Below are 14,039 nucleotides of genomic sequence, written 5' to 3'. Positions count from 1 at the left end.
CTTAATTTTTAAACCTCTAAAAATAATACACCGGTTAGCTTCCTTTGCACCAGGGAAAACTGTCCCACCCTATCCAGTCTCTCATTATAACTGAACTCCTCCAATCCTGGTACCATATGTGTGAAAATATTCTTAATCACATCCTTCCTATAATATGGTAACCAGAACTGCACACAACATTCCAGGTGCAGATGTAACATGACACTTCAATTCTTGTATTAAATGCTCCATCTGCCATAGAACTACTTCAGCATCTTTGTCTGTGTTGCCATTTTCAGAGATCAATATACATGTACTCCTACATATTTCTGTTCTATATTGCACCCCAAGAGTCTGCCATTCACTGTATTTATCCTGCCCTGGTTTTACTTCACTTAAAAGCATTCATATTTGTGAGAGTTAATTTCCATTTGCCATTCCTTGGCCCACTTTCTCAGTTGATTTAGATTCTGTTAATCTTTAAATTAGATAATCTTCCCTATCCATCATGCCACTAATGTTGGTGTCATATGCAAATTACTAATCTTACCATCTGCATTCTCATTAAGTTGTTAATATATACTGTATATGAGAAGTAGCAGATCTGGCATCAAACCCTTTGTCACCTTGTTGCTTGCAGGCCTCAACTCTGAGAAGCAGCCCTCCAGTAGCACCCTCTGGCTTCTTCCACAAATCCAGTTTTGTCCACAGTTACTGGTTCACTGGATCCAATTTGATTGCAGCATACAGGCCAGCCTATCATGCAAGGTTGTTTCACAAGTCTTACTGAACACCATGTAGATGATGTCTACCACCCTGCTCTGCTCAGTCCTCTTAGTCACCTCTTCCAAAAAAAACTCAGTCAAATCCATGAGGCATAATTTCCCTCACACGGAGCCATTTCTTTCTTTATCCCCACTCTACCCAGTTATCTGCTTGCTTTCCCCATCAAAGTGATCCTCAAATCTCTCACAGTTCAGTTCTTTTCTCCAACTCACTTCTATGGCAACCTGCAAAGAGGTAACAGGTAAACAGTTATTCTGACCATTCATGACACCTTGGTCCCAGCGTGTACTGGAATATTGGAAGTTCTTCAGTTGATCAGTTTTAGAGTTGCTTTGGGCCAAATTTGGTCCATAGGCCATAGTTTAGATGTCCCTGTAGTATGCTATTCATTTTGAAGTTGCCCCATTTCTCAGCTGCCCATACGACCTTCCACAGTGATAGTCCACCAGCCCCATCCAGATTTCCAGGCTGGTGATTAGGAGATGAGATCCCAGCATCCATTTGGGAGTCAACTTGAACAGAAGGTGCAGTTTCAATGTGATCTGTTTCATTGGGATAAAGACAACCCCATATAAAGCAGTAAACTTCATTAACGTGTTCTTTAGTCCTGTACAAGGCACTGAAACCTAAATACTTAAAGAGCTATTTGCTTCACTCGGATTGTCTGGCTCCTTATTGTAAATCCCAGATGTTTCTTCTAAGCAGACAAGATTGCAAGAAATACTTCAAGGTTATATCATGGCTTTTTTTTCACTTGTGCAATGAACTTGTATAATATAATGACCAGAGGTGATAAATTTTAAAGAATTCCTGTACTAACCTTTCTCCAAGTGTTTAACAAATTAATCATTTATTTATTGTGTTGTGTTTAAGTAAATGATGCTCACTAAACAGACAAATATTCTCATGTCTGGCAGATATGTAACACTTTAGAAGAATGTCAGAATCCTTGTCTCCAGCTGGAGCCAATAGAATATGGGTTCCAGGAAATCAAAGCATATCAACAAGGAAGTTCTTCAGATTCATGCAAGCAAATACTTCCAATTATAAAAGACTGTATCCATAGAAGACAGCAAGGAATAGTGATGAACAGGAGAACTTCCTCCACTGAAGCTGTTAATGGCAGTGCTCCAGTTTCAGAAGGATCATCTGGGGTTCTGGACTTATCTGGTCCTGATGTGGATTCTCAAAACACTGAATATATTGGTGACAACCTATTGGAAAATTCTCAAAATATGAGCTCTTCCTTACAAGCCCATGGTGATGGAAATTTAGACCTTATGAGTCCAGACAGTGGACTAGCTACCATCAGAAGCAACCGTTCTTCCAAAGAAAGTTCAGTGTTTCTCAGTGATGAAAGCCCAATTCGAGAAGCAATTGTACCACCATCCAATGCTGCACATGGGTATGACTTGTTCAGTTCACTGCCTGAAGGTGAATTACTAGAAAAACATATACCATCAGTTGTTAATTTGAATAATAATTTTGATCTATCTGTCCTTGATCCAATACACTGCAATAACATCCAAGCTGAGTATTCAGGAGAAAATGAAGAGTTTATGTCTACTGGTTTGCCAAACACAGAATCTATTCCTCCAAAAGGTTATTTTGTGAAATCAGCCACATTGAATAATAATTCACTAGACTTCACTACAGATATATCAAAGGAGGTTAGTAAAATAACTGAATTGGTGAAGACAGAGGATATTCATGTTTACAAACAAGGCAATGCTAGAGAAGAGCCAGAAGAAGATCAAATGTTGCAACATGTAGTGGGTGATACTTCAATATCGAAAAGCCTGTCCAGTGATGTTCTTGGAGTGGACATTTTAGATGAGAAGGTTCCCCCAACACCAATGAACAGTCTTGTGGAAGGATCACCTCTAGATGAGGGTCCACATAATATTTTTGCAGAAGATGTAATACAAAAAATGAATGGAATTGTTACAGTGCATTCTGAGCAGTTAGATTCAAAGTGTATTGGACAACAGAATGAATTCGAAGTAGGTATGAAGATAGTAATGGAAAAACCGGATGCTGCCTGGGACAGAAATCAAAAAACATTGAATACACATATTCAATCTTCTGATCTTTGGGCAGACTTTGAACAAGAATTCAGTAATTCTAACTTTGAACAGGATGATGTTAGGAATGAAATTGATATCAAGTGTAAGCAATCAACTGTGAATAATACTGATAATATATGGAATATGACTGGTCAATCCATTTTCCTATCTTCTGCCAAACCGGAGACATGTGATGAATTACATAAAACTCATTTGAAAGAAACTGCTGAGTCTAGCTTCAATAACTTTGATACACACTGCAAATCTGGAAATAAGTCATTATTAGCGGACAAATCTATACATATTACTAATTTACCAAGACAAGAGAACAAACAACATTTTGTAGATATTCAGGATATAGATACTGAACAGAAACAAACTATGTCAGCTGTAGAAAGTACATTTATTTGGGATAAATTTACACAAGAGGTTATTAGACCTGCTGAAATATCCCCAGAGTTATCAATGGATTCTGAAGAGAAAGTCCAACATCCAGACACTGAAAATTTAGATTTCAACATAGAGCCCACTCAAAAAATACCTCTTTCATCACAAATGCCAACAACATTATATGATCCTGTACAAATTCACTTTCCATTTGCTGAAAATGTATCAACAGAGACTAAATCTAATGATGAAATTGACCAAACAACTGATGAAATTTTAAATGCATGGACATCCAATCAGGAATTTGCGAATTCGAGTTCTGGGAATGAAAAGATGCACTTGGCAGAATACGATAAAAACAGCCAAATAACTTCACATAGACATGATGTAAATACTGATTCTGAAAATCCAGATGAACAATTACCTTTGGAGAAGAACTTTGAAGCATGGAATATTTCTCAGGATGGTCTCAAACAGTCACCAACAGCAAATATGAATCCGTGGAGCAGTCAAATAGACAGTATTAACCATGTACTAAAGAGTGAATCTCCTCTGTCAGTAGTTAATACCAATAATATCCAAGGAACTGAGCTATTACAAGAAGCACATCAAAATAATAATAGCCACAGTCAAGCAGTATTTGAAACTATAGGTATACCAAACACGGAAGAATGGGAATTAACATCACCATATAATCCTGATATATGTAATAAATTTGAACAGAGCTACCATTCATCTTCTGAGAGTCTGGAGGAAAGTGGTGAACATAATGAGGGTGTGGGTCAGGAAACTGCAGAATTTCTAAATAAAACTTCAGTTCAACAAGTTAGATACTCTGCAGCTGAAAATCCATCTATAACAAATACAAATATGCAAGAGGGCAGTGAGTTCCCTACAGAAATGCATCATCCGTGCAATATTTTGGAACAGCCTCGAAATGAATCAACAGATACAAGTCAAGATATACTTTTCAAATTACAGGAAATCACTCAACCAAAGACAGACTGCTCTGATTTGTGCCAAGCTTATAAAATGGAAGACAGGTTATCAGGCTATGAAAATAATGAATTATTCGGTTCTGTTGGCCTCGAGTTGGTGAAATCAGAAAATGAACAAATTTTGGCAAGTCCTAATAATTGGAATCAGCTCGAACAAGAGCATACAGAACTGAACTGGAAAAGTTCAAATTTGCAGTGCAAATCTGGTGAGGATTTTTCTTATTCTGACCCAGAAGAAAAATGGAAAGAATCTACACACAAAGCAAAACAGCCAGTGTTTAATCTTTGTGATATACATGGTGACATTGATCAGGACAGCTGGCTGTCAAGCTCTGAAATGCTGCAAACCCATTTAGCAGCTATTGATGCCAAAAGTAAACCTTTAGAAGAAGGAAAACTGCAAATGAGGAAAAATTCTGAACTCCGTAAAGATTCTGATTATGAGTTTATTCAACCATGTGCGGATCTTGACATTTTGAACACAACTGAACAAGAGCAACCAAAAGATGCAGATTCTAAGAAACTTGTAGAAGGTGAGCGGAATCGATCCTTCAGCGAAATTCATGACACTTGGACGGACCATTGTTATAAATTTCCTGAAGTACTTTCTGCTGGGAGTGATGTTTACAGTGGATCTGAACAGGTGCTAATTGAAGCAGGTGGAAACTTTCCTGATATTGTGAACAATTATTGCCACAATACATGCCAGTCTTCTTCAGCTAAACCTGATCTATGGGATAATTCCAGTAAATTGTTTCTTGGTTCAACTTCAATAAATCCTGATATTTTAAATGACTATGAACTAGAATCTAGCCACTCAGCTTCAAACAGTCCGGACAGGTGGAGTGAGTCTGTTGAAGCAGACAAACAAGATTCTGGTAGTTCAGATACATGGGTTGATTCAGAAGAAAAAAATGAAGAACTTGTGATTAAGTTGCCTGATTTCATGAACACTTCCAGAGAACCATCTTGCATATCGATCTTATGTGATCCTCCTTCATGTGAGTCACCTGAACAGAATTTTCTGTATTCATATCAAAATGCGCATGATGTATTAATACAGCAGGAAAGCCATATGCATTTGATGGATGTGGATTCAAAAGTTCAATTAGAACAATTAGGTAAGGTAACAGAATCAACACCTGCTGATGTATGCACTGAGACAAAACAATATTTTAACACAGTTGAAAAAAGATCTGATGAAAGTAAAGATCTGAACATTTTAGACAGTGTTAATATTGAATCTTTGCAAGGTGCAAAACAAATTTATGTAGATCCTGATGTTTGGATTCATTTGGGAGAACAAGTTTCTGAATCAAATGTAAAAGGTCAGAATTCACAAGATAATTACAAAGGGGTGGTAAGTTATTATGATTTGGAAGATGCTGAATTTACAAGTCATAGAAACCATGTGGTGAACCAAAAAAATCTAGAAAATCCTAACATGTGGAATCAAGTTGAAGAGCTTTCTGATGGTGCAGTGGGTGCACTGTCCTACCCATGGACAGAGAATGAGCAGTTTCAAACATCGGGTTCTGAAAATAATGCATTGTGTCACTTAACAAAAGATGAAACTGAATTTGTAACTCTGGGTGAGAGAATAACTTTATTTCAAGAAGAACAAGGTATTTCAAAAGAAAGTCCATCAACTTTAGAGATAATCAATAATTTGCACAGTACGAATGACAAGAAAAAGGAAATTGAACCCTTTTTTTCAAAATCTAAGTCTGCTGAGGACTATTTTACTTCTGACTTGGACAGTCAGGAGGTTACTTTGCATAATTCAGAAGTGATGGAATATTTCTCAGTGTCAGAAGAAAATCTTTTGCATATGGAACCACTGAAAGATGTTTCTATAGTAGGAACAATGGATTCTAATTTATGTAATACAATTTCATCTGTAAGCAGCAGCACTTCCAAAGCCATAAATGATGAGTTTGTCCTCCGAGAGGAAATTATATCTAGTGATGAGGATCCCCTTGTAAGTCATTCTGAGTTCCAGTCTTGCAATAGCAACACTGATTCAAACAAGTTTAAAGGGAATGTAACATTTACCCATGAAATTCTGGAAACAATTTCATCACCTAGCATTTGTGAATCTGCAGGGCAGTCAGATTCTTTAAAAAATTCAACTGAAAGTGTAAAAGACACTAAGATATTTCCACCAGCAGATGGTACATCAGCACCTTCTATCACTGAGCTATCAAACCAACAAAATTTAGAAACTAAATGTTTAACACATAATGTGGAAAGTGCATGGGTTTCATTTGAAAATACTGATAGTAGTAGCAGCAATGTGACATCTTCTAGTTTATCATCCAGTGTCCAAAAATCAGATTTTTGGGAAGACCTCAGTCCTGTGGATGGTACTATAATTGACGCTGAAGGGATTTCTCATCTCACTGTTTCAGAGAGCATTGTTGCAACAGACAGGATAAAAGGAAGTGAATCAAGAGTGGAAATTGCAGAGGGTTTGATAGAGTTCTGCAACAGAGGAAATGATCTGCTCTCTGAGCAAAGGTTTGGCAATCAGTACAGCTTGGTTTCTTCAGTCAGCTCACCAGCAGCCCCAAATGAGATTTGTAGCAGTTCAACAGAAGTTCAATATTTGGCTAAACACCGTACCAAGGAAAATACAAGTGAATTGCATAGCCAAGACACTGGACTAACTTCAAACAAGGATGGCAGTGCAGGAGAAATAGATTATATCACTTTATCTGAGCAAGAGAGACCTTGTGAAAAAACAGTGGGCATGCAAGAGAACAAAAACTTGGAGGTGGAAGACGTAACTTCAATGACTGCAAAAATAGAAGACATGCCTTCAATGTTTGAATCAGTTCAACAAACACTCACAGGAAATGAATCCAGTGAAGTTGAGAAATTTTCCTCTGAAACTCATTCTGCATACGATACCTCAGATGACCTCTTTGTGACAAGCAATGGTCAGGACCTAGGAGAAACAGATTTAGAAGAAAAAATAAATGAACAGCAACAAATTGAAGGAAAAATGGGTGCAAATGATCAAGATGCCTCATCAGATGAAAGTCCTAGTAGGACAGAATTGAGTATATCTGGTTCAGAGAATTCTGTTAAAGAACTGAAAGCAGTCAGACCTGTAAATGATGAGACGTGTAGAGAACAATCTGAAGAATCTAAGAGTGAGCATGATATAATATGTCAAATGTCATTAGAAACAAATCTCACAAATCATTCCAATAAGACAATATTCACAGATGATCTAAGCAATGTGGAAAGTGAGAGAACTGTGTCTCAGCTCTCTTCAGGATATGACAAATTTTCATCTGAAAATTTACAGGAAGGTCCAAAATTGCCAGAACAGGTTTACCCAGAATCATATGGAAATCAACCTAAAGCAGAAGTGATTTTGGCTGATAAGAGTGAATCAACTGAAATAAGGTAAACAATGTCATATTCCATCATTTTTATTTCACTGCAAACCCCATTCTATAGGTCTGATTCTTTTACTTAGGATTGTGTAAAAGGAAACCGAATTGCTACTAAGGCTTCAGAGTTTAACAATAATTGTGTTATAAGTGAAATGTGTTTCAGAATGAACTTCAGAATTTAATAATTTACTAAATAAGTCATTAATGCATTAGCAGTAAGTTTTTGGCAAACAAGCCTTAGTAAATCCAGAGTTTTTCTGAGATTTTGATCAAAGGTTTTTTATTTTAGCAATCAGATTCTGCCTTCTACAGTAGGAAAGCTAATGTCACAACTGTACAAATGATCATAGTGAAAAATCTTTACTGAGCCTCACAGAGTCTAAAACATGAAGTATGAATTAAGTTTAAAGCATGCCTGGAAAATGTAGTGCATATAGTTTAAAGGGGTACCTTGAGCAACTGAGAAAACTACATGCAATAATCTTGATACATTGTAATACCATTTTCCTCAGTTGTATAGCCCAGCGTAGCATGAAAATCAGCCTCCCATGCACTTATTCTCTTTACACTTCCTACTTCCTTGGGAAAGCAGCCAACATAGTCAAAGCTCTTCTCCCTTTCCATCTGGCAGAAGATTCAAAAACTTGAAAATGTGTACAACGGAGTCAAGGACAATTTTAATCCCACTGTTATAAGACCACTTGAACCTCTTCATGAACTCTTGATCTCTCAATCTACGTTGCAACGTTCTTCCATTCTGTTACTGTTTTTTCTTAAATATTGCCTTTATTACTTTTGTATGGCAGGATCTTTCTTGTTGGCATAAAAAACAAAGAATTTCACTGTGTTTCTGTACATGTGACAATAAAAAAATCAATTACCATTCATTTGAGGGTTACTACCTTCAGTGAGGGATGATCTTTTAATAACTACCTCTTTTTCCCATTTTACACAAGCATTGAATTTGAAATGTTGCTACTTGAAGGAGTACCAGGACAGTGATGCGGTGTGGATTAAAAATAGACTCGGGTTCTCCAGGTAGAACAGTGATAATAGAAAGCAATGGATGTGGTAGGTGTGCCTGTGGTTACAAGAAACAATGCAAGCAGGAAATCCTTGGGTCATAAGCACAAAAGGGTGAGAAAGACTGGTAGACTCAAATGGACATGAAAGAGTACAGTACTCCATGGATTGGGGTGCTGTAAGCAAATCAGAGCCTCAAGAACTAACAGTACATTGATTGCTGTGGCTGTGGGCCAACAGAGTTTATGGGCCAAGAAATTCTTGTCCAATGAAGACGATTTTTTTGTTGCGATGTCACCTATGGATCTGGTGTACTAACTCAACTGGTTGGCCATTATATAGTCACTTACATCTGAAGGTGCAGTGAATTTCATGGCATTACATGGATTTTGATGTTGAGTCTAACAGTAAAGTATTATTATGGTACACTCTGTGGAGGGTAACAATCAATTTCAGATTTATTAGACTGAATTACGTATCTCAGTACTAGTTAATTAGACTGCAGTTTAATTTTCAAGTCAAAATCTAGACCCATCTGTTGCAAGTGCTGCCTTGTAACATATCACCTCTTTCAAAGTAAAGAAATTCATTATTATAAACGGGGATCTACATTAATGACTGCATTGGTGTTGCTTCCTGCACCGATGTGAAGCTCGTCAACTTCATCAATTTTGCCTTCAACTTCCACCCTACCCTTAAGATTACAACAACTCCCCCCCCCCACCCCGATCTCACTGTCTCTATCTGTGGAGACAGATTATCTACTGATATCTTTTATAAACCCACTGACTCTCACAGATACCTGGACTATATCTCCTCCCACCCTGTTGCTTGTAAAAATGCCATCCCCTTTTCTCAATTCCTCCGTCTCCGCCGCATCTGCTCCCAGGGTGAGGCTTTTCATTCTAGAACTAAGGAGATGTCCTCTTCTTTCAAAGGAAGGGGCTTCCCTTCCTCCTCCATCAATGATGCTCTCATCTACATCACTTCCATTTCATGCACAACCGCCCTCACCCCATCCTCCTGCCACCCCACCAGTCTCCTTGTCCAGCATATAATTCTCCGTAAATTCTGCCATATCAAAGCGATCCCAGCACCAAGCACGTCTTTCCCTTTCCCCCACTTTCTGCTTCCTGCAGGGATTGCTCCCTACGTGACTCCCCTGTCCATTCATCCTTCCCCTGGCTCTTATCCTTGCAAGCGGAACAAGTGCGACACCTGTTCTTACACCTCCTCCCTCATTACCATTTAGAACCCCAAACAGGTCTTCCAGGTGAGGCGACATTTCACCTGCAGGTCTTTTGGGGTCATCTACTGTATCTGGTGCTCCTAGTGTGACCTCCTGCATATTGGTGAGACACAACCTAGACTGGGAGACCGCTTCACAGAGCACCCACGCTCTGTCTGCCAGAAAAAGCGGTATCTCCCAGTGGCCACCTAATTGAATTCTACTCCCCATTCCCATTCTGACACATCATTGCATGGCCTCCTCTACTGCCCTGATGAGGCCACACTCAGGTTGGAGGAGCAATACCTTATATTCTGTCTGGGTAGCCTCTGAACTAATGACATGAACATTTATTTCTTGAACTTCCGGTAATGGCCTCCCCTCCCCCTTTCACCATTCTCATTTCCCTCTCTCACCTAATCTCTTACCTGTCCATCACCTCCCCTGGTGCTCCTCCCCCTTCCCTTTCTTCTATGGCCTTCTGTCCTCTCCTATCAGATTCCCCCTTCTCCAGCCCTTTATCTCTTTCACCAATTGACTTCCCAGCTCTCTACTTCATCCCTCCCCCTCTCCCAGTTTCATCTATCACCTACTACCTTGTATTTTTTCCTCCCTTTCCCCCATCTTCTTGAGCCTCCTTTTTCATCTTTTTTTTTCTCCAGTCCCGATAAAGGGTCCTGGCACGAAATGTTGACTGTTTACTCTTTTCCGTAGATGCTCCCTGGCCTGCTGAGTTCCCCAAGCATTTTATGTGTGTTGATTATAAAAGGGGACTTAGACTTGATTAGTGAATCTGAATAGAATTAAGATCCTTTTTTTGTAGATACAGATTGAAAGATTGTCTATTATTCTAGTAATAAATATTTTTTTTGAAAGTTATAAGTGACAAAATGATTTTTTGAAGAACTATTACTTAAGTAGTAAAGTGGTACTAACTGAAAACAGGAAACTCATTGCAAACATTAGATTGCAGTAGTAACATACTGAGTATGTTGTGTAAACTGGTGCATATACTGTAACTCTTTCTATGTGGTTGAAAATTTTTCTACAGATTCTTTAACTAAACATCAAGTCTCAGTAGCTCTAGATGTCTACACAGGATAGATGGATTGCTGAAGTATATAAAGGAGTTTAAGTAATACAAGACTGGTTGAGTAAAACCTGAATACTTAGACATTTTCTGCAATATCAGTTGTGTATTTGTGCTGGTTCCTAAAGTTAGAACAAAGAGGAATTGCTAATTTGATAACTATTTATATACATGGATCCTTTGGGGATCCAACGTTTTACTTGAGACTATTTTGTGGCTTATTTAGAAACAACGTACATGTATGTTCGTGGTCTTTTTGCTAATGCAGCCCATCCGCTCAAAGGTTCAACGTGTTCTGTGCTCAGAGATGCTGTTCAGCACACCACTGTCATAATATATGGTTATTTGAGCTACTATCGCTTTCCTGATATATTTATATGTAATTATTATATTAGGATATTTATATCCTAAATACAAGTAACTCTTGGGATCCTGTTGTACACAAATTGGTTTTTGTATCTCTCCATGTATTCCTTTGTGACTGCTGTATTACAGTAAAAGATCTCGGGATGTCCAAAATGGAATGTACCTTATAGATGCATCCACATCTGAAGATAATCAGTTTTTTGCATCAGTCTTCACTGTGGAAGACACTAGCAGCGTGCCAGATGTTGTAGTGTGTGAAGGAAGAGAAGTGCGTGCAGTTACTATTACAAGGGAGAAGGTGCTTAAAAAGCTGCAAGACTTAAAAGTACATTAATCACCCGGATCAGATGTACTGCACCCTAGGGTTCTGAAAGAGGTCATGTTAGAGATTGTAGCAGCAGTAGAAATGATCTTTCAAAAATCATTGGATTCTGGTACGGTGCCAGAGGACTGGAAAATTGTAAATGTCACTCCACTCTTTAAGAAAGGAGGAAGGCAGCAGAAAGGAAATTATAGACCAGTTAGCCCGACCTCAGTGGTTGGGAAGATGTTGGAGTCAATTGTTAAGGATGAGGTGATGGATACTTGGTGACACAGAACAAGATCGGACAAAGTCAGCATGGTTTCCTTCAGGGAAAATCCTGCCTGACGGACTAACCTGTTGGAATTCTTTGAGGAGATTGCAAGTAAGATTGATAAAGGGGATGCGGTAGATGTTGTATATTTGGACTTTCAGAAGGCCTTTGACAAGGTGCCACATATGAGACTGCTTACCAAGTTAAGAGCCCTTGGTATTACAGGAAAGTTACTTACATGGCTAGGGCATTGGCTGATTGGAAGAAGGCAATGAGTGGGAATAAAAGGATCCTTGTCTGGTTGGCTGCCAGTGACTAGTGGTGTTCTGCAGGGGTTGGTGTTGGGACCACTTCTTTTTATGCTGAACATAATGATTTAGATGATGAAATAGATGGTTTTGTTGCCAAGTTTGCGGATAATACAAAGATTGGTGGTGGGGCAGATAGTGTTGAGGAAACAGGTAGGATGCAGAAGAACTTAGACAGATTAGGAGAATGGGCAAGAAAGTGACAAATGAAATATAATGTGGGAAAATGCATGGTCATGCCCTGGTAGTAGAAATAAATGTGTGGACTATTTTCTAAACGGGGAGAAAATCAAAAAATCTGAAATGCAAAGGTACTTGGGAGTCTTTGTGCCGAACACCCTAACGGTTAATTTGCAGGTTGAGTTGGTGGTGAGGAAGGCAAATACAATGTTAGCATTCATTTCAAGAGGTCTACAATACAAGAGCAGGGGTGTGATGCTGAGGCTTTATAAGGCGCTGGTGAGGCCTCATCTTGAGTGTTGTGTACAGTTTTGAGCTCCTCATCTTATAAGAGATGTGCTGGCATTGGAGAGGGTCCAGAGGAGGTTCACAAGGATGATTCCAGGAATGAGAAGGTTATCGTACGAGGAATGTTTGATGGCTCTGGGTCCGTACTTGCAGGAATTTAGAAGGATGAGGGGAAATCTCATTGAAACTGTTTGAATGTTGAAAGGCCTAGACGGAGTAGATGTGGAAAGGATGTTTCCCATGGTGGGGGGAGTCTAGGACAAGAGGGCACAGCCTCAGGATAGAGGAGCGTCCATTCAAAACGGAGATGCACAGAAATTTCTTCAGCCAGAGGATGGAGAATTTGTGGAATTTGTTGCCACGTGCAGCTGTGGAGGCCAGGTCGTTGGGTGTTTTTAAGGCAGAGATTGATAGGTTCTTGATTGGACACTGCCTCAAAGGTTATGGGGAGAAGGCCAGGAAATGGGGTTGAGGGGGAGAAAGAGAAGGATCAGGCATGATTGAATGGCCGAGCAGACTCGATGGGCTAAATGGCCTAATTCTGCTCCTATGTGTTATGGTCTTACTAAACAACTGCTCAGTGAGATGTCCTACACTAGTTATGTGAAATATCAGAAGTACTTTCTTGACAATGCATTTTTTTTTTCTTTAAGCCCTGTCTTGTCAGGTTATTGTTTTGCTTTATCTTTTCTGGATTAATTTGCAGTCACTTTATAAACTACATTTTATTTCTTTTCATCTACTTCTTTGTGTTCCAGTTCCTTAAAATTTGTACAATTGCAATTATCTCCAGGCTCTGAGTTGGTGGCACAAGAAACTGTACATGATCGTACTGAGGAAGTAAGAGAACAGTTCCCATATGAAGGTTATGCAAGGTTAGTTTAAGTAAGTGCAGGTATTTAATTTATATTTCAGTGTAAGGTAACTAGCTCTGATTTGTCATGTTGTGAAAATGTTGTGAAGATTGATAATTATATTTAACATTCAACTATGTTGGCTGTTCAGTCAGATGCAAAAGTTCTTATGATATTGGAGACAGAAGGGAAATTGTGCTGTACACCAGTGAACTGTTTATTCTAAATCAACATTTCCAAAGTAGATCACTGAGTCAGAGTAATACGAAATAGAAACAGCCCATTTGTTACAACTGGTCTCTGCCATCTTCCCTGCTAGTCCCAGTTGTCACACATTTAGCCCATACATAGTTTCCTACCCTTTTAATTCTGTGGACCACTGCCATTAACCAAGGGATCCCTCTACACAGGTTGGGAACCCTGCCCCATCCTCTGCATGTACCTATCTATATGCTTCTAAAGATGTTGGAATTGTACCTGCCTCAACCTCTTTTTTGGCGGCTC

At 38.9% G+C, this 14,039-nt stretch overlaps 1 protein-coding gene across 4 annotated transcripts in view; it reads left to right on the top strand.

Moving 5' to 3' along the window:
- The window catches only part of LOC134357338 (protein prune homolog 2-like), a 338,972-nt gene that overhangs the window by 206,835 nt on the left and 118,098 nt on the right, over positions 1-14,039 (top strand). For all 4 annotated transcript variants that reach the window (XM_063068774.1, XM_063068772.1, XM_063068773.1 and 1 more), the window contains exon 8: positions 1,683-7,633. In XM_063068774.1, coding sequence (XP_062924844.1) covers positions 1,683-7,633 — 5,951 coding nt within the window. The remainder of the gene's footprint in view (positions 1-1,682; positions 7,634-14,039) is intronic.

This window comes from Mobula hypostoma, chromosome 16 (assembly GCF_963921235.1).
Source record: "Mobula hypostoma chromosome 16, sMobHyp1.1, whole genome shotgun sequence".
NCBI lineage: Eukaryota > Metazoa > Chordata > Chondrichthyes > Myliobatiformes > Myliobatidae > Mobula > Mobula hypostoma.
Note: the sequence above shows the minus strand (reverse complement) of the source record. Positions and strands in the feature narration are given on the sequence as shown.